This window comes from Sinocyclocheilus rhinocerous, unplaced genomic scaffold, assembly GCF_001515625.1.
Source record: "Sinocyclocheilus rhinocerous isolate Xijiao unplaced genomic scaffold, SAMN03320098_v1.1 scaffold463, whole genome shotgun sequence".
NCBI lineage: Eukaryota > Metazoa > Chordata > Actinopteri > Cypriniformes > Cyprinidae > Sinocyclocheilus > Sinocyclocheilus rhinocerous.
In genome coordinates this window covers 950279-971493 of record NW_015627535.1, presented here as the reverse complement: position 1 = coordinate 971493, position 21215 = coordinate 950279, and the positions used below count along the sequence as shown (strand labels likewise).

General features: G+C 34.8%; 2 protein-coding genes across 5 annotated transcripts in view; one reads left to right on the top strand and one right to left on the bottom strand.

Annotated features, from left to right (window-relative positions):
- The window catches only part of slc5a11 (solute carrier family 5 member 11), a 10425-nt gene extending 1185 nt beyond the window's left edge, over positions 1–9240 (top strand). The window contains exons 3-13 of the mRNA XM_016539068.1: positions 1106–1210; positions 1297–1402; positions 2833–2913; positions 2999–3204; positions 3480–3615; positions 3715–3822; positions 3942–4092; positions 6194–6362; positions 7788–8003; positions 8357–8495; positions 8929–9240. Coding sequence (XP_016394554.1) covers positions 1106–1210; positions 1297–1402; positions 2833–2913; positions 2999–3204; positions 3480–3615; positions 3715–3822; positions 3942–4092; positions 6194–6362; positions 7788–8003; positions 8357–8495; positions 8929–9155 — 1644 coding nt within the window. The 3' untranslated portion in view covers positions 9156–9240. The remainder of the gene's footprint in view (positions 1–1105; positions 1211–1296; positions 1403–2832; positions 2914–2998; positions 3205–3479; positions 3616–3714; positions 3823–3941; positions 4093–6193; positions 6363–7787; positions 8004–8356; positions 8496–8928) is intronic.
- Positions 9241–9338: 98 nt separating this feature from the next.
- arhgap17b (Rho GTPase activating protein 17b) overlaps positions 9339–21215 on the bottom strand; it is a 36421-nt gene continuing 24544 nt past the window's right edge. Inside the window, exons 17-20 of one of the 4 annotated variants that reach the window (XM_016538838.1) lie at positions 17240–17379; positions 16006–16377; positions 12027–12073; positions 10887–10969 (exon numbers count right to left, since the gene is read on the bottom strand). In XM_016538838.1, the coding sequence (XP_016394324.1) occupies positions 12066–12073; positions 16006–16377; positions 17240–17379 (520 nt within the window). In that variant the 3' untranslated portion in view covers positions 10887–10969; positions 12027–12065. Of the gene's footprint in view, positions 10976–12026; positions 12074–16005; positions 16378–17239; positions 17380–21215 lie in introns of all 4 variants that reach the window. The other 3 variants (XM_016538847.1, XM_016538822.1, XM_016538829.1) reach the window with 3 other exon arrangements.

Here is a 21215-nt window from a genome sequence, read left to right as displayed (position 1 = left end):
CTTGAAATTATAACATTTTGTTCTGTTCTGTGTGATATGCACATGTGAGATCAACCAAATTCTAGTATATAAAATATGTATGTACTACTGTTCAAAAGTTTGGAGTTGGTAAAATTTTTCCTTCTTATATGCTCACAAAGGCTGCATTTATTTGATAAAAATACAGTATAAACAGTAATACTGTGAAATATAATTACATTATTTTAACGTGTTATTTGTGTGATGGTAAAGCTGAATTTTCAGCATCGTTACTACAGTCGGTAACACTTTATAATAACTTTCATTAATAAATCATTAACAAATATTATATAATGCTTAACAAATCATTAGTTAATGCTTACATATGTCATTAAACTTTCAATTCATACAATCATGCACTTCTTAAAAATCTACAAATGATTTTAACAGAAATTCTACAATGATTAAAAGATTATTTGTTATTGTACTTTTGAATGCTAAAAAAATGTCATTTAACTTCAGTTCATATATTTAATGACATATTTAATTCATATATTTAATTTAATGAATCATATAATTTTAATGACATTTGTAAGCATTTTAATTTACACGAAATAATGATCTGTTAATCATTAGGTTACGTTTAATACGTTTATTAGTAAACATTTCTAGCTATGTGAATTTATATTAACCTATGATCCTTTGAGCATTATATAATGTTTGTTAATGATTTATTAATGAAGGTTATTATAAAGTGTTACCACATTGATTGTAAAAGTATTTCCTGTTACTTTTAACCAGTTTAATGCGTCCTTGCTGAATAAATTTCCTTGAAAAAAGTTTACAGACTCAAAACTTTTGAAAGGTAGAGTGTGTGTGTGTGTGTGTGTGTGTATAAATATACAGTATATATGTATATATATATATATATATATTGAGTCTGTAAACTTTTTTCAAGGAAATGAATACCTTTATTCAGCAAGGACGAATTAAACTGGTTAAAAGTGACAGGAAATACTTTTACAATCAATGTTCAAAAGTTGCATATGTATATATATATATATATATATATCCATATATGCAACTGTGTTCATCTGGTTGTTTTTGCAATTCCTGTGAATTAAAATGATTTTACATTATTTTGCAGGTCACAACAATGCCCGAGTATCTACAGAAAAGATTTGGTGGAAAAAGAATACAGTTATTTCTTTGTGTTTTATATCTATTTATCTACATCTTCACAAAAATATCAGTAAGAATGCTAAATTTAAAAGTGTAATTGCCAGAGCGGATTTGCTGATCAGCTGTGAGCAGCTCTCTGTGTTGCTCTGTGTGCAGGTGGACATGTATGCAGGAGCTGTGTTCATCCAGCAGGCTCTGCAGTGGAACATCTACCTCGCTGTGGTTTTGCTTCTTGCCATTACCGCTCTGTATACCATCGCAGGTCGGATATTTTAGCGCTTTTTAGGGCTGTTTACACCAAGAACAATAACTATAATGATAACTGTATTAGCGCCCACACTAAAGCACAATAATGTTCTCTTTATTATCTGTTTCTTTCCCTCGGTCTCTTCAAATGTCTTGTGTGAGTGGGTACAAAATTCCGCAAAAAAACAACTAATTGCTTTACGACAGTAATAATTTGCAACAGTAAATAGGGAGCACCAAAATCTTAAAAAATATTTTATATGTCTATGGTAAAAATATATAAAACTACTGCTTACTTAATTTTAGTAATTAAAAAAAAAACCTCTACACATCAAATAGCCTAAATAAATAAATAAAACTACTGCTTTGAAGTCACATGTATTCTGATGGTCTATTAGTGTTTTTATGGTTCACCAGCGGGAATCCTTTTGAAAGTTATTCCAACAATATCGTTCCTCTGTGTCATTATTGTTATAGTTGTGGTGTGGACGTCCCCATTCTCACAGAATTTGAACGATTATTGAAACTTTATAGTTATAGTTGAGGTCCGTTCACACCAAGAATGATAACTATATTAGCATCCACATCACAGATGATAACGCTCTGGTTTTTATAAGTCTGCACGGTTATGTTGTCTGCTGCAAGCATTAAATGTCAGGCAGCTTTTTGTGTGTGTGTGTGTGTGTGTGTGTGTTATAAAAATGTTGTAGTTGCAGTGTGGATTTCACTATTCTCATAAAATGTTTGGTAACACTTTATTTTAAGGTGTCCTTGTTGCACATTACATGTACTTACTATTATAATAACAACAATTAATCTACACATCAAATAGCCTAAATAAATAAATAAAACTACTGCTTTGAAGTCACATGTATTCTGATGGTCTATTAGTGTTTTTATGGTTCACCAGCGGGAATCCTTTTGAAAGTTATTCCAACAATATCGTTCCTCTGTGTCATTATTGTTATAGCTGTGGTGTGGACGTCCCCATTCTCACAGAATTTGAACGATTATTGAAACTTTATAGTTATAGTTGAGGTCCGTTCACACCAAGAATGATAACTATATTAGCATCCACAACACAGATGATAACGCTCTGGTTTTTATAAGTCTGCACGGTTATGTTGTCTGCTGCAAGCATTAAATGTGCAAGCAACTAAAGTCAGGCAGCTTTTTGTGTGTGTGTGTGTGTGTGTGTGTGTGTTATAAAAATGTTATAGTTGCAGTGTGGATTTCACTATTTTTTTTTTTTTGTGATCGTTCATCAGATGGAAAAATTTTATAGCTCCAGTGTGGACTTCCCTATTCTCATAATTTTTTTTTTTGTGATCATTCATCAGATGGAAAAATGTAATAGTTGCAATGTGGACATCACTATTCCCAGAGAATCATAAATGAGGAAGTCTTATAATCTGCTAAAGCATTTCTTGACTGATGTGGTCACAGGTGGTCTGGCAGCAGTGATCTACACCGATGCGGTTCAGACTCTCGTCATGGTGATCGGAGCCCTGATCCTGATGGGCTTCAGTGAGTGACCATGACAATGATGTTGATTGAAGTCCTGAAGCCTTTAATACAATAATAATATACTCTTCTCAATGTCGCTGTGAAGGTTTTGCAGAGGTTGGGGGATTTCAGGCTGTCCTGGACAAGTATCCTCAGGCCATTCCCTCCATCCGAGTGCCCAACACCACCTGCGGAATCCCACGTGAGGATGCCTTTCACATATTCCGTCACCCTGTGACCTCTGACCTGCCCTGGCCGGGGGTGATCCTGGGCATGTCCATACCCTCAATGTGGTACTGGTGTTCTGACCAGGTAAAGAACCAGCAGTGCTGACTGGACTTACTTATTTTAAACACATTACTCATGATGGGTATGATGGCTTCTTCTAGAACTATCAACCCAGATATACAGAAGTAGATCTATCTAAACTGATGTTCAACGTCTATCTAGTTCTAGAACTTTCTATATACTGTATTTATCAACCATTTGGAACAATTCCTTAGCGATCGCCTAGTAATCATTCATAAGATCTTAGCAACCACATACCTTCCAAACATAATATATTTTGTTATCGTTCCTGTGTGAAGGTGATAGTGCAACGTTCACTTGCTTCCAAGAACATTGTGCATGCTAAAGGAGGATCTTTGCTTGCCGCTTACCTCAAAGTTCTGCCCTTCTTCATGATGGTGATTCCAGGCATGATCAGCAGGATACTTTACCCAGGTGCGTCACTGAAACAAACACTAAAGTTTAAGGCCTTTGAACATCTAAAAGCACAATTTGTTATCTTAAAATGTATGTGAATGTGTGTGTGAATTGTAGATGAGGTGGGCTGTGGAGACCCGGATGTGTGTAAACAAGTTTGTGGGAATCCGGTGGGCTGCTCAGACATTGCTTACGCCAAACTGGTCATGGAGCTCCTTCCTGCAGGTATAAGTGAGATTCCTTGACTATTTACTTGTATGTTGGTTGTTTTTCCATATTTTTCAGTTTCTAGAACGGGTGGCTGCGATTACGATGAATCATTTTCTTCCTCTGTGTTTGTCAAGGTCTGAGGGGTTTAATGATGGCTGTGATGTTGGCTGCTCTGATGTCCTCTCTGACCTCCATATTCAACAGTTCCAGCACTATTTTCACCATGGACCTTTGGAGAAACATCCGCCGCACTGCCTCCGAGTGGGAGCTCATGATTGTGGGAAGGTTTGACATCAACAAGCTGATATACACACTAGATTTTAAAGGACAATTGATCAATTTCTCTTTCCTGAATATGGCTATTTGCATTTAAATGTACCCAGAAAGACTCCAGCATTGGACAGTTTGGTTGGAAATGAAAATCAGGTTGACACCAAAACCCAACGTTGGTTTGACGTCACCCTCCATCATTTTGGTTAATTAAAACCATGACTTGAAACCAATGAAATATCAACGTCTAATGATGTTGTAATCTAACGTTGTGTGGACATTAACATTATGATGTTTTAACATGTTGGTTTTTGATTACCATAGGCTACCTCATGATTAACTGTTTAATGTCAATATGATGTTTGAAAGACATTGAATTTTGGTTATTTAGTAGCAGGACTTAAAACCAACCAAATATCAGCATCAGCATTATTCGTCGGTATTAATTTGGTTGGAAATGAAAATCGTTTTGATGCCAACACCCAACATTGGCTTGACATCAACTTCCAACATTGGAAAGACGTTGAATTTTGGTTACTTAATAGCGTGTTTTAAAACCAACAAAATAACATCAGCAGTATTTGTCAGTGTTCTACATCAAACTGGCATTAAACATTGTCCTGACATAGAATGGCTGTTTGCATTTAAAAGTACACAGAAAGGCTCCAACATCAGGCTGACGTTAATTTGGTTGGAAATGAAAAACGGGTTAATGCAAAAACCCAACGTTGGCTTGCATCAACCTCTAACATTGGACAGACACTGAATTTTGGTTATTTAATACCATGACTGAAAACCAATCAAATATCAACATCTAATGATGTTATCATTTACTGTTATGTGGATATTAACATTGTCATATTTAGCAGACATTTGTTTTTGATTACCATAGGCTACCTCATGATTAACTGTCAGTGTTTAACATCAATATGATGTTTGACAGACATTGAATTTTAGTAACTTTATACCACAACTTAAAACCAACAAAATATCAACATCAGCAGTATTCGTCAGTGTTAATTTGGTTGGAAATTAAAATAATTTTGATGCCAACACCCAACATTGGCTTGACATCAACTTCCAACATTGGAAAATGTTGAATTTTGGTTGGAAAGGAAAATTGGGTTGACGCCAAAACCCAGCGTTGGCTTGCATAAACCTCCAACATTGGACAGACACTGAATTTTGGTTATTTAATACCATGACTGAAAACCAATCAAATATCAACATCTAATGATGTTATGTGGACATTAACATTTTGATGTTTAGCAGACATTGGTTTTTGATTACATAGTTTTTTTTCATGGTTCACGATTAACTGTCAGTGTTTAACGTCAATATGATGGCTTGAAAGACGTGGAATTTTGATTACTTAATAGCACAAATTAAAACCAACAAAATATCAACATCAGCAGTATTTGTCAGTGTTCTACATCAAATTGATATGGGCATTAAACATTGTCCTGACATAGAATGGCTGTTTGCATTTAAAAGTACACAGAAAGGCTCCAACATCAGGCTGACGTTAATTTGGTTGGAAATGAAAAACGGGTTAATGCAAAAACCCAACGTTGGCTTGCATCAACCTCTAACATTGGACAGACACTTAATTTTGGTTATTTAATACCATGACTGAAAACCAATCAAATATCAACATCTAATGATATGTGGACATTAACATTTTGATGTTTAGCAGACATTGGTTTTTGATTACATAGTTTTTTTCATGGTTCACAATTAACTGTCAGTGTTTAGCGTCAATATTGATGGCTTGAAAGACATTGAATTTTGATTACTTAATAGCACAAATTAAAACCAACAAAATATCAACATCATCAGTATTTGTCAGTGTTCTATGTCATATTGACATTGGCCTTAGACATTGTCCTGACATAGAATTCTGGTCACCCGATGTCAGAACTTATATTCAACCAAATATCAACATCTCATGATGTTGGGTGGTTAGAAGCTGTTAACAAATAAAATCTTTCTTTCTTTGGTTTGTTTATGGTAAATGAATCTAGTATTGTCATTCTACAACTGCAAATGCTACATTTTGCGCTCTTGTAAAGCTGGACTGTTTCAGCTGCTGTGTATGTGTGTTTCCATGTCAAAGAGTGTTTGTGTTGGTGTTAGTGGTGGTGTCAGTGCTGTGGATTCCTCTGGTTCAGGCCAGTCAGGGTGGGCAGCTCTTCATCTACATCCAGTCTATCAGTATGTACCTGCAGCCCCCCATAACGGTCGTCTTCTTCACGGGATGCTTCTGGAAACGGACCAATGAGAAGGTACAAAACTTATGTACTTACAAGATCAAGCAAGAGTTTCTTTTTTCCCGTTTTTAAATTTGATCTTATTTTGAAAAGCATTCATTAATAATTTGTATAAAATTACACCTATATTATGGGTAAAATTGTGAATAATGTTTAAGTAGTATGGCAAAAGCACTGGTTAGCGCAGGTGGGGTTTTGCTGTAGTAATCACAGTGAATATCAAGACCAACAACACCATATATAGTGTGATATTTCTATTTGAAATATATTTTGCCCGTTGCTTTGTCTATTTTTGCTCCACCAATGAAAATAGTTCAAAAACCACACCAGTATTGTTGCACTTCTCTGATCAACAGACAGCAGTGATTTCCTGAATGAATCAGCATTTGAACAGTCAGCTGAGGGAATGAATCAATGACTCACTCATACAGTAGTTGTGTCGCAAATGACCCACTATACACTATGCACTTATATATGTACTACGTAAGCCCATTTCTGCCACAGAATAAAAAAAACATGCTTTGGCAAATCATAATGACATAAAAAGCCAAACTTTTGACAGTCATTATGACATGAAAATGTGATTTTTTTTTTTATCTCACAATTTTGACTGTAAATTGTGACGCATAATCATGACTTACTATATCATAGTTTAAACTTTTTATCTTATAATTATGACTCATAATTTTTTCTTTTTGTCATGACTTTCTATCTTATAATGATGAGTCATAATTTTGTCTTTTTGTTATAATAACGTTGTCTCATAATGATGACTTAGTATGTCATAGTTTCAACTTTTTATCTCAGAATTATGACTTTCATAATTTTGTTTGAATGACTATCTCATAATGATGACTTTCAACTTTTATCTCATAATTATGACAGTATGCCATAATTTCAACTTTTTAATTTCATAAATGTATCTCATAATTATGACTTAGAATCTCAGACTTCTCAATGGCAGTATGTTATAATTTCAACTTTTTATCTCGTAATTGTGACTTTTATCTCATAATTGATTGTCATGGTTTGACTTATCTCATCATAATTATGACATAGCATCTCATAATTTCAACTTTTTTTGATCTCATAATTTTTTACCCAAAGCATTTTTTCCATCATGCACTCTGTCTAGTGTATGAATTTCAGAAGGTTATTTATCATCTAGCATCTGAGTCTGATAGCCCCTTCTTTGCTTTTTTGAGTGCATTAAGTGTTCAACATTTCACAGTTTTGTTTCGTTTGGGTTTTTTCACATTAAGCAAGCCCATCATCAGAGTATTTGAAGTGCACTCTTTTGGAATTTTCAGTTTGAACACACTACTCATTTATTCTACAAAATAGATAGAGGTCAGATGTTCAGAGGTCAGTGCATAAGTACGCAATTTGGGACACACATGGCCTCTTGTTTCATTCATTTTTCATGTTGTGTTGGTGTAGGGTGCATTCTGGGGTCTGATAGTGGGCATGGTGGTGGGCTGTACAAGGATGATTCTGGATTTCGTCTATCCAACACCACAGTGCTATGAGAGCGACACCAGGCCAGACATCATCAGATATGTTCACTACCTATACTTCTCCATCATTCTCACCCTCCTCACACTCATCGTGGTCGTGTGTGTTAGTCTGGCTACAGAGAAGCCCAAACCGGAGCAGGTTAGAAAGCACACACACACACACACACACACACACACACACGACCAACCCTAACCCAGTTCGCAATTTCACAAAAAAACCCGTTGAAATCAGAAATGCCTCTTATAAACCTTAAAGGGATAGTTCACCCAAAAATGAAAATACTGTATTCATTTAATCGCTATAGAAATCAATGGCTAAGGTAAACTGTTTGGTTACTAACATTCTTCAAAATAGTGTCTTATGTTCTCAACAGACAAAGAGAAACTAATACATGTTTGGCACAGCTTGAAGGTGAGAAGGTTAACATTTTTGGGTGAACTATCCCTTTATTTTGAGAAATACGCTCATATACAGGGTTTGTTATTTTCCAGATCAGTCGATTGACGTGGTACACACGCTTTGATCCTGTGAAAGAAAGCGAAGAGGTTGTGGTTTCAGATCTCCAGACGTTTGAGGATGCCACAGTGTACCCAAAAGACATGGCAAATGATGCATATCCTACAAAAGAAGGTACTTTGTCCAATCCATATGTAGGCACAGATACAGTAAATGGTAATGTCAATTGTCCAGTTTATTCGGATCTATTCTCAATTTTATGCCTATTTCTTTGACTTTAATAGTGCAGTTATCCAGCAGAGGGAGACAAAGTCATTTGACATTTTAAATTTGTTGAAATGAGGGGAAAGATATGAGAATAATATCTAAAATATTGGGAGAAAATGAAATAGATTTAAGCATACAATGACACCAAAAATGACTTAGCAGTCTACATCACATTTAATATCTGAACATCAGTGCATTACATAAAAATGGTCAAAAATCTGCAAATAATAATAAAAAAATAAAATGCACTTAATCCCCGAAGTATATTCATGCAGGTAAAACTTGATTGAAATGTTTCAATCTGTTTACGTGTAATTCTAAATGCATTATTTGTCACCAGACACCTGTAGTTCTGCATCCAGCAAGGCGGGTTCATCTAAACTCAAATCTGCTCTGTTCTGGATCTGTGGAATAGAGAAGCAAAAAGGAGAGACGCCCAAGTCTCCTCCTCCTTCAGAGACTGGGACGTGTTCCCTCGAGGAAGATCCCTGTATGAGACACCTGGTAAACGCCAACCTCATCATCTGTATGTCAGTGGCCGTGTTTCTCTTCGCTTACTGGGCATAGTCACTTCCCCTTTATAATGTATTGTGACTGGTGTGAAAGAAAATCTTCATGGAGTATGTACTTAATAATAACCCCAGTATGCTTATTTATATATCATCATAAATCAGTTTAACACTTCACCAATTTGTCCTTGTTTCTGTAAATTAAACAGTATTTAAAAAACACCCGAGATATATTTGGTTCCTGCAATTAAGCATTTTATTAGATATATAATCGGAAAACAGCTACTGTGTTGAAAAAATGAATTTGTACAACATTTGTTCATCCGAGGCACTGGAGAACGTGAAGAACGAGAATTCAGATGGAGGAAATGTGCACACACGCGTACAAAAGGGGGTGAAACAGAAAAAAAAAAAAATCAATATGTACAATTAAGAAAGCCTATTCAAGATAACATATCCACAGAAATAAAGACACATACTCATTCATGAAAGGAATGAATGTTCCTGAGCTTGACTGATCCATTAGCCCTTTCTCACATTAATGTTGTGCATCACATACAACATGAAACAACCCCCTAAAGCTCTGACACAGGATCATACACTTTAAAAAACAAAAAGCATCTTTGGTCATTTTGAGAATGAAGTATTTCATAATAGTATGTGCAGGGTTTATTTTAATGGACAACAGTAGATGAGTAAATTGATAATGGTACTCGGTAGTACATACTCCACTAAAGTAAACCCTGTAAAACATAATTACAATTGTTAAAAACTACTAAACTAACACAAAAACGACTGTAATGTCATAACACTACATTGCAGTCGGTATTGCACCCCAGGAAAAATACTTCAAAGTTCAAATCATATTTTTGCATGTAGTAAATCAATTGTATCTGCATAACCATTATTTTTGAATCGTCTTTTTTTAAATCCAATTTTTGTCCAATCTTAAAAGAAGTATTAAAAGACAAAAGGAATGATTAAAATACATTTGAATAAAGGACATTCACCATGATAACCAACAAAAAGACGTCAGTCACACAAACTCAGTGATTTGATTTACGGGTTTTCAAGGCACATATATAACACTTGTTATGCAAAACATCACAAAACTCAAAAGACATTCATATTTGATTAGAACCCAAACCAGCTTTATGCCATTTGTGAATGAAATCAAGATTGTATAGCATGTTTACATGTGCGTACTGTTTTTTTCCCCCCTGGTATATGGTTACAATGTGCCAGCATTGTGAGGACAGAGAGATTGTGTAAATGTATTGTTTTCTGTAGGGGTCAATGGTTAAAGTGAATGGCTATGTTCGGAATAGCATACTACCATACTACGTTCACTACTTGTGCTGTATGTATACTTTGCATGATGGCATACACATTTTCTGTATGCTTCGAATACCCAGATGACCTACTATAATCGCACACTGTGCTGGGTACCATATCCCACAATGCAATGCATCGACTTGACCTTCCATTTCCAGTGCGACGTTTGAACCAGAAGCAACTGCGATGACTCCTTATTTGATCATTCTCACAAAAGTTAAAACATTTTTTTTAACTTAAATCTGAATGCTTAATACCTATATTTACTCATAAGGTCATGTTTAAAATGTTTTTTTCATATTGAATATTTTCACATCCTTAAAAACAATAGTAAACTATGCAGTAAGTATGCTAGTATTCCATTACGAACATAGCTTTCCATTGGCTGTGTGAAGACTGGACTCCGCCCACCTCACAGGGCGGTGTTTTCTGATTGGTGTTCATCTTCTGGGAGTGTTTCTGTGGTTTCATCTTCCTCAAGCTCCGGGACAAGATCCAGCCCTAGTCCCGTCAAAGATCTCTCCTCTCCATCTCCATCTCCATCTGTGCAATCATAAAGCATAGTTAGGATATTTCAACGAAAGCAATTTATCATATTTACACCAAAATTAAACTTCCAAAAAACCTGACCTTCAAGGAAAACAAGCAATAGTTGAGACACCAAGAATGTATCATTTAACAAGATGCACTTGGATGATAACCAATATTAATATAATTTTATTTAAATTACAGCATTATGAAAATAATGTAGTTTAGTTGTGACAGACAGACATTCAAATAAACGAATATATATATATATTTGGGTTCAGTAAGTTTTCTTAATGTTTTTGAAAAGTCTCTTATGCTCAACAAGGCTGCATTTATTTGATCAAAAATACAGCAAAAGCAGTGATATTGTGAAATATTATAACAATTTTACATAACGGATTGCTATTTTAATATACTTTTAAAATAAAATATATCCCTGTGATATTAAAGCTGAATTTTCAGCATCATTACTCCAGTCTTCAGTGTCACATGATCCTTCAGAAATCATTCTAATATGCTGATTTGCTGCTGAAAACAATTCTTATCAATGTTGAAAACGGTAGTGCTGCTTCATATCTTTGTCAAAACTGTGATTATTTTTTTCCAGGATTGTTTGAGAAATAGAGTTTAAAGGAACACTATTTACTCTAAAAAAATATTTTGTAACATTATTAATGTCTTTACTGTCCTTTTTGATCAGTTTAATGCATCCTTACTGAATACAAGTATTAATTCTTTCAAAAAAAAAAAAACCTGACCCCAAACTTTAAAAACTGTAGCATGTTAAAATGTAAAATAATCAATAATGCTAAATAATACAGTATCTGTGGCACAGCTAACATTCACCCTGCAGAAGCAGCTGAGGTTCATAGGAAGGGAGTTGCTGCATGTTTAGTTGCATAAAGCATGTGCTGGTATTTTATCCTAAAACATGCCACAAAGACACTGGTTAGGCAGCTTGTCATGCAGGTTAACTTGCTGTTAGTCGGGTTAAACAGGCAAAGAAAGCGGTCAGACACACAGATGGAGCTGAGAATACATCAACTGATACGCCCAGAGTTCTTACCATCGCCTGCCACTCAAACCACGCCTCACAGGCAGAAGATCACACATCTGTAACAGTGCAACAACGTCACAACATGTTCCGAGGATCAAACACTGATGACCACGAACCAGCAGCCAATCACAATTCAGATGGCTGTGAGCTTCCACAAAGCCAATCCAATCACATCTCAGCCTTTTAAAAGTCAACATGAAACACTGTCTGCAACCCATTTTACTTCGATAATGTCACAATTCATTGGATTATGCTAATTACAATCACCACTGGTCAAAAGTTTGGAGTTGGTAAGATTTTTAAATGTTTTTGAAAGAAGTTGCTTATGCTCACCCAACGCTGCAATTTATTTGATTAAAAATATAGTAAAAACTGTGAAATATTATTACAAATTATAATAACTGTTTTCCATTTGAATATATTTTAAAATGTTATTTATTCCTGTGATGGCAAAGCAAAGATTTATTTAGTGTCACATGATCCTTCATAAATCATTCTAAGCTGATTTGGTGTTGCATTATTATTAGCGCTCAGTTATTAATAACGACTCTTATTATTATTATTACATTTTGCTGCTTAATATTTAGGTGGAAACCGATGCTTTTTTCCAGGATTTTTACAAAATCATTAGAAATGTCTTTACTGTCACTTTTGCTCAATTTAATGCATCCTTGCTGAATAAAAGTATTCATTTTTTTATCCCAAACTTTTGAATGGTAGTGTATCATGGCTTCTATAAAAATAATAATCAGCACAACTGTTTTCAACATTGATAATAATAATAAATGTTTCTTGAGCAGCAAATCGGCATATCAGAATGATTTCTGAAGGATCATGTGACACTGAAGACTGGAGGAATGACAATTCAGCTTTGCATCACAGGAAGAAATTACATTTTAAAATATATTCACATAGAAAACAGTTATTTTAAATTGTTATTATATTTCACAATTTTGAGGTATTATTTACTCAAAAAAAAAAAAAAAAATGCTGACCATAAGAGACTTCTCTAACATGTATTAAGTGTATTTTTCTTCAGATTAACATGATTAACAAACTGCACAATAATATCAGGAACGTGTGTTAGGAAAGTAAACAGGGTCGGTTTTGACTTCATGTTGGCTTTTCGGATGAAGTTCTGATGGCAATGAACCACCAAAAAAGAGTCCTTAAACACTGAAAGTGGTGATTTCTTTAAACAATGCTAGGAGCATTAATCATGGTGGTGGTAATGTCATTAAACGTGGCAGCATCGCAGCTCTCTCTCATGCAGATGCAGTGTGCAGTAAAGCAGGAGAGCGTCTGAACCTCAGACCTCAACACTGAAGGACTCCTGGCAGCTGCTGATCTTTCCACAACCGCTGGAAACTGATCCGTCTACTGCAGCATGTGGTTTCACTGACCCAAACTTACCACTAAGATTATTACACACGACGTGAAATCCAGACATGAAGATGTGAGTGTGTGTGTGTGAGAGTGTGTGTGTGTGTGCGTGTGGCTGAAAGTCAATTTTGGTATTCAACACTAAACTAAAGATCTGTGTTCAGGTCTGAGTTGAAATAATGGATGCCAACGACAAATAAACATCACAAAGGTGCTGAAAGGCATAATGAATAATAATAAATTATGATAATTAACTGTCACGGAATGTTCGGTTTTCCAAGAATAGAATTCATCTTTCAAATGAAGACTTGTTTTCTTTCTCCCTGCTTAAAATGTTTTTTTCTTTGGATACATTTCTGTTCAACTCCAGCAATGTTCCGTTTCAGGCGGAGATTTTTATGTAAAATATTGAAGCCAGTGTAAACATACAAATTCAAACATTCATTTTTCTATCGATTACATGACATTCAAGGAATGTTTCAGGGTCAGTACAAGTTGAGCTCAATTGACAACATTTGCAACATTCTGTCGAGTATCACAAGAAATCATTTTAACTTATTCCTTAATTTGGCGAAAACGAACAAAAATGTAGTTATACATTTATTATGATTGCCTTTAGAGACTTCCATTGTAACTGCATTTCTGTAAACAGGATTTTTGCTTGCTTTTACCAATATTTCATATTTCATTTTTTTTTTATTAATAAAATGTAAATTATTTGATTATTTATTTTAAATGATTTTCATTTTATAATTCATCAGTATTTTCTACGTCATGGATGCTATCCATAGAGTTTAACTTCTAATTAATTTTAGAAGTTAATTAAATTGTATTATTTTTCATTGATAAAATTCAATTATTGTTGTTATTTTTTCACAATTATTTCTATTTTATAATTCAGATGCATTTTCTACATACCATGGATTCTGCCCATAGAGTTGAACTTTTAATTTAACTTAAGCTGGAACATTCCTTCTCATATTTATTTTGATTAATTTTTTGATTATTAAAATATAAATTCGTTTTAATTTCCTTATTTTTTATTTATTTAAAATGATTTACATTTTATAATTCATAGGTATTGTCTACATGCCATGGATGCTGTCCATAGAGCTTAACGTCTATTTAATGAACCTTTATTACACTTTATTATTAATAAAATTATTATTATTATTATTTATTTTTTACTTTATTATTATTAATTTAACCTGGAACATTCCTTTAAAGGATCGAGGCAACTAAATCTTGAAGGATGTGACAATCAAATTATTCTGCGACCTTTACATTGTATATTTAAATATAAATGTTAAATACGAACTAGATACAACTATACAGTAAGTAATGCATAAAACAGTTAACAAAATGACCCGTTTTGGCCTGTATTAAAGATTTATCGATCAAACACCAACTGCACACTGTGTGCTACATCCATCCTGACAAACCTACTTATGAAAATAAAGCTTGTTATCTCTGGATCTGGGATTGTGTAAAAACTCTCTATGGACACCATCATCTGAAAATGAAGTTTTTAGTCTCCAACAGCATCTGCAGGTTTCTTTCATCATGTGAAATGAGCCTAATGGAGCCTAAACCCTGGAGAAACCCTCAGGGCAGTTGTTTGGCAGGGGCGAGTGCTGGGCTTCCTTCCCAATAATGAGCTATTAATGAGGTACAGACTCTAGATGAGTGTGTTTGCAGGTTTCTAGAGTTGATTGAGCTGTAGAAATGTGTGTGTAAATGACATCCATTGAGCACTTGAGGTTCCCATCAGCCTCGTTGCAGACGTGTCAATTCTTTTTAGTTGTGTGCATTTGCCCTCAGGAAAAGGATAAAGTAATCTGTGCTATTTTCTCTGAATTTCCATAGTATTTTTCTATTATTTTTATTTATGAAGAAAAAAGATGAAGAAAATGCTACCATATAGCTTGCAACATCTGGTCATATGCTGTATTTGTATTTTCTAGAAATAAATAGAAACAATTAATAATTTTAGAATTAATATAATAAAATAATGATTAAAAAAATAAAATAAAAGTATTTAATTATTTCCATTATCATTATATTGGCTATACAATGTACAACATTTTGGTCATATGCTGTACTTTTATTTTCTGCAAATAAAATGAAATATTAGTTTTGGAAATAAAATCATTTTAATTATTTGCACAATTATTTACTGTAATTATACAGTGTACAACATTTTGGTTTATTTGTTGTATTTTTACAAATAAGATGAAATAATGAATCACCTTTTAAATAAAATAAAATAACTTTTTTATTTTTATTTATAAAAGTATGTAATTATTTCCATTATTATTTATTGTAATTATATTGGCTATACAATGTAAAAGATTTTGGTTTTATTTCATATTAATAAATTAAGTAATTTTTTAATGTAAAAAACAAATCTAAATATCTAGATTATAAATCTAATATTTAAAGATTTATATTTAAACAATGAACTAACATTAATAAATAATTATAATTCTAAACAATTATATCTTTTATTTATAAAAGAACAAAATATTTATTATTGTTATTATTTTTATTATTTTTTTTTGTGCAAAAATGTCACCATGATTTTCCATGATATGCATATTCTTACCTGAGATAATCTTGGATCCAGAAACACAGACACCATTGGCACCGTCGCTAGTTGGTTGGGGTGGTGGCGGGCCGCTGGGTTTGGGTCGCGCTCGAGGGGTGGGCCTGGGGCGTGACTGGGAGCCGTCGTAAGGAGGTGTCCCGGGAGGGGTGGGCGTTCTGGGAGGGGACGGTTCGGCTTCATCTGTGCTCTGGGAAGGAGGTTGAGGAGGAGGGTGGCTGGGGGCCTGGATGGGGGTCTGGTTGTTGCGACGGGATGCAATGAGAGACTGAGGGGAGCTCAGGGCTAAGGGCTGGTTAGGAGCCGCTTTTACGCTCTGAGGTGTGGGAGGGGCGGCCTGTTTGGGAGGTGGCGGCGCTTGTTTCTTTGTACCTGAAACCAAACAGTCCAGACATGATTTTACTGACTAGACAACATGCATTTTAGGGATGCACTGATAATAACGTTTTAAATCATTCTTTTCTAATTAGTTAGCTGATAAATGTCCTAATAACAAATAACTTTTTGTCTAAAATAATTTTCATTGAATTGAATTTTAATTAACTGTTTTTTAACTAAGTTTGATTAAAAACAAAATATAAACACAAAAAAACCTTTTAAATGTTACATGTGAATTTAGACATCACAACATTATAATGTAGCAGTGTTATTATAAAGCAATAAGCCCCAAGGAGCCGTGGTTTACAGTGAATTTAGAACAGCTAAGGGGCGTTGTTAGGCACGACGCGAAGTATTATAAATATAAAAATAGATGAACAATTTAATATATACATAAAATTAAATAAAATATATATACAAATATATACACTACTGTTCAAAAGTTTGGTGTTAGTAAGGATTATTGACGTTTTTGAAAAAAAGTCTCTTATTTTCACCAAGGCTGAATTTATTATATAGAAAACACAGTAAAAAGTGAAATATTGTGAAATATTATTACAATTTCAAAAAACTGTTTTCTATTTGAATTTATTAAATTTTGTTCCTGCAATGGCAAAGCCAAATTTTCAGCAGCCATTACTCCAGTCTTCAGTGACACATGATCCTTCCGTGATATATTTTGCACAGGATTCTTTGATAAACAGAAAGTCCGGCATTTATTTGAAACGGCAATACTGTCACTTTTGATCATTTAATGCATCGTTGCTGAATTTCTGCAAACTTTCAAACGGTAACCTCTAATATCACACAATAAAATGTAAACAAAAATATGAGGATAAGGACAATTAGGACTGACCTCTGCGTGTCATGAATGGACTGGGGCCCTTAGGACCGGAGGTCGGGGTCCCCACATTCAGCTGAGCGGGCGTCCTGCTCGAACCTCCTGGTCCGTTCCTCATGGCAGGGGGTGTGGATGCAGGATCTCGGGTGATGTAACTGGGGAGAGAAGAAAAGCTTGTATCATGGGGTCACACTGCAGTATGTATGCACAGGTCAGTTCACATGCAGCGAAGTTAAAATGTAGTGGTCCAAGTTGAGTTCATGACTTGCACTGAAAAGTTAATACAGATATATAGTACATGTCTTAAGGAAATATAGTTAGCAGTGTTTTATTTGACATGCAGGGCATCTTTTCCACTAAAGAAAGAATAAGCAATAGAGAAAGGCAATGCAGGATACACAAATTCAAGCAACAAAGAATATTCTGCAGAAAAGAGACACCAGAAGGATTTTGGCCCTGACTGGGATGAATCAGCATGATCATTTGACGAATTATCCTTAACTTGAGATTTGAGAGGCATTTGCTCCAATCTTCCTCATTTGATAAAATACAAATACAAAAAAACTTCATAATAAACTTTCAATACACTATATTGCATTTTTCATTCATTTTGAAACAAAAAGTCCTACACACAATCCCAGCACGTAAAAACTCTTGAAATTTATTAAGCAATTTTTCTAAATTGTCATTTAATTTTTTATTTATTAATTTTCAGTTTCAGTTTAATTTTTACACAGTATATATTAAAACATAATTTACTGAATTCAGGTAAATTGGAACACTTTTTTATTTTTGTTTTTTATTTGCCATTATGACGGCTGGGAAAAAAATGTCCAAATTATCCTGAATACACACACACACACACACACACACATATATGTATGTATGTATATACTCTTTCTGCAAGTTATATAGTTTATATATCACTTAACCAATTAATTAAAAAAATCTGATTATTTAGGATTACCACTAGTGTGTGTTGCTCTGAGACCTGTGATGGTTGCTTTTGTTTGGAAGTATTTTTGCTGACAGAGCAAAAATAGCCAATAAATATAAAGTATAGTGCACACTATGCAACTGAATGTTGCATTGCTAAATGTAAAAATATATATAAATATACTGTAAATTTACACCACTAAAGGACACAACAAACTTTGATACATTTTATATTTTGCCACCGAATTTCTGCAATATCTGCAAAGTTATGAAGCTGAAAGTTCAATGCAAACGGAGATATCGTCTTTTAAAATTCTGGCAGTTTAATGCCTACAAAAATGGCTGGTAGGGACTACAACGAGTTACTTCCTGGGTTCGTGACATCACAAACCCAGATAAACCTCGTCCTCGGGAAAAGGCAGCAAAGGGGGCGAGGCCATGCTGCGCTGCTTTAGAGAAGAGGAGAAGCTGAAAGTTCAATGCAAACGGAGATATCGTCTTTTAAAATTCTGGCAGTTTAATGCCTACAAAAACGGCTGGTAGGGACTACAACAAGTTACTTCCCGGGTTCGTGACATAACAAACCTAGATAAACCCTGCTCTCGGGAAAAGGCAGCAAAGGGGGCAAGGCCATGCTGCGCTGCTTTAGAGAAGAAGAAGAGAAAACTAGAGGTGCACGTAAAAATCTATTTATATAAGAATCGCGATTCTGTCTTCTAATGATTCTAATGGATTCACAAGTTTCAAAATCAATGTTCTAAAGCAGCGGTTCTTAATACTGTTCCTCGCGTTCCCCTGCTCTGCACACGCTCTGCATCTGGATCTCTCTCTCTCTCTCTATCTCATTCAGCTCAGCTCCAAAAATGAACTGTTACAATTATACATTTATTTTCACATAGCTATGAGAAGCGTTAAACATGGACAGGCGTGCAGTTGCCGTACTGTATTATAGCTTTAATCAGGATAAAACTGTATATTAAAAGCTAACATAAGCAGTAACATTTTCAAATAACAGCATATCTAAAAGTATGAGACAACAACAATCAAAAAACATAGGCCTACCATTAAAAGCACGATCCTCTTCAATAATATCCTCTGCTTCTCAATCGGGGTCGAACTGATTAGCGATATTAACGATGCCGTTGTTTACAATACAAAAACATGCTGCTGAGGTGAGGGGCGGGAGGTTTAGACGCGCGCTAGAGGCGGTTTAGCCAATCACAACACACTGGGCTAGCTAACCAATCAGAGCCCATCGCCTATTGTGAGGGAGGGGCTTCATAAAAGAAGGAAATGATCAGCGCTTTACTCAGAGAAGGGACAGAGCGGTGTGGAATAAAGGTAAATTATGTGAAAAATAACGCGTTTTTTAAAAAACGAATCATTAACACGTTAGACTGCACCCCATAAACACAATCAAGCCTAGAAAAAAACCAGTGAACCACCCCTTTAAATAAAGTAAAAACAAATATAAATATAAAACCTTATAAAAATGAGAAAAGCAGATAACAAAATGTGATAAACTTGGTATTGTATATTATGAATACTGTCAGCTCTTTCATGAATTGCTTTTGTTCCTCTTTTGTAAGTCGCTCTGGATAAAAGCATGTGCTAAATGCATAAATGTAAAATTACTAAAACTTAAACTAAAATGAAAATGAAAATGTAAACAATTTAAATGTAAAAAAAAAAAAGAAGCGAATTAAAAATTTTAAGAAATACTATAAAATGAATATATGTATAAAAATATGTATTTGTAAATATTACTAAAATAACCCTGGCAGTACTTCAGTTGTTCATTAATGAAGCAGTCAAATCTCTTTTAGAAAGTGACTGCTGCAGCCGGTGACATTCAGCTGAAGGACTCTTCTTGCAGGGGTGTGGACTCGAGTCACATGACTCGAGACTTGACTCAGACTCGAGTCCCAAATTTGATGACTTGCGACTCGACTCGACATAATTAAAGAAGACTTGAGACTCAACTTAGACTTTGACAGCAATGACTCGAGACTTGACTTGGACTTGAGCCCTGTGACTCGGAAAGACTTTATGATCAGATCAAAGTCATTATAGACGCGTCCCTGCAGCGTGCTTGCGCTTGACTGGCAATAAGCCAGAGACTGCGTTCAGGGAGCGCTGGATATATAGGCTAGTATACATTAATGGAGTAATAACATAACTTACGACAAAAGAGCCGAGATAAGAGAAAGAAAAAAAAAAAATTACATGATTCGTCTAGTAGCGATCTCCGCCCGTGAAAAGCGCTGCCCTGCCCATTTGATCGCCGCCCAGCAGACACACGGAGCGGGCATAAAAACGAGAGGCACGGCCGCGATCACTGGTGCTCGCCTCATCATCACTGTGACCGCTGCTGTTAAATATTCCTCACTTCTTCTGTTTGTCCGACACCGAGGTGCACCAAGAGTGACGGATCCGCATCCCGGGCATCCCGCTCGATGTGCTTTAATTTTTTTTGTTGTTGTTGTAATAAACACAGTTTTTGTCAGATCTCCACTGTTTTTGTTCGATCAGTTAGCCTACATATTTTATTTGCATGTGCATTTTATTTTATTTAAACCTCCATTAAGTTTAAAGTTAATCCATAATCGAGATTTAAATCTGAGTTTAAAGTTATGGTGCAACAGGATTAATGTTAATCTTAAATATAACTTAAATCCAGGATCAAAATGATGGGTTAAAATGTAAACCTGCTTATTTTTAAAGGTTTAAAGTTTGGTGCAACAGAATTATTAGATAAACCTTGATTTAATCTAGATTTAAAAAGAATCACTGCAAACCATTTAGCTATAATTTGAAGAAGAAAAAATGCACATTAGGCCTAATGTCTGAAGTGGGCAAGCGGCAATAGGCCTAATGATCATTTAAAATATAATTTGAACAAGTGTTTCTTTCAGAAAATGAGTATTGTATATATAACTATAAAGGCTACTCATCTTTTCTCCCTCTTCACCAGGCACTCATGAATTTAAATGTGTAACGAATCAGTCCACTGAAGGCGAGTGTAGTGAAGAACCCAAGTGCAGTTTATTTACAG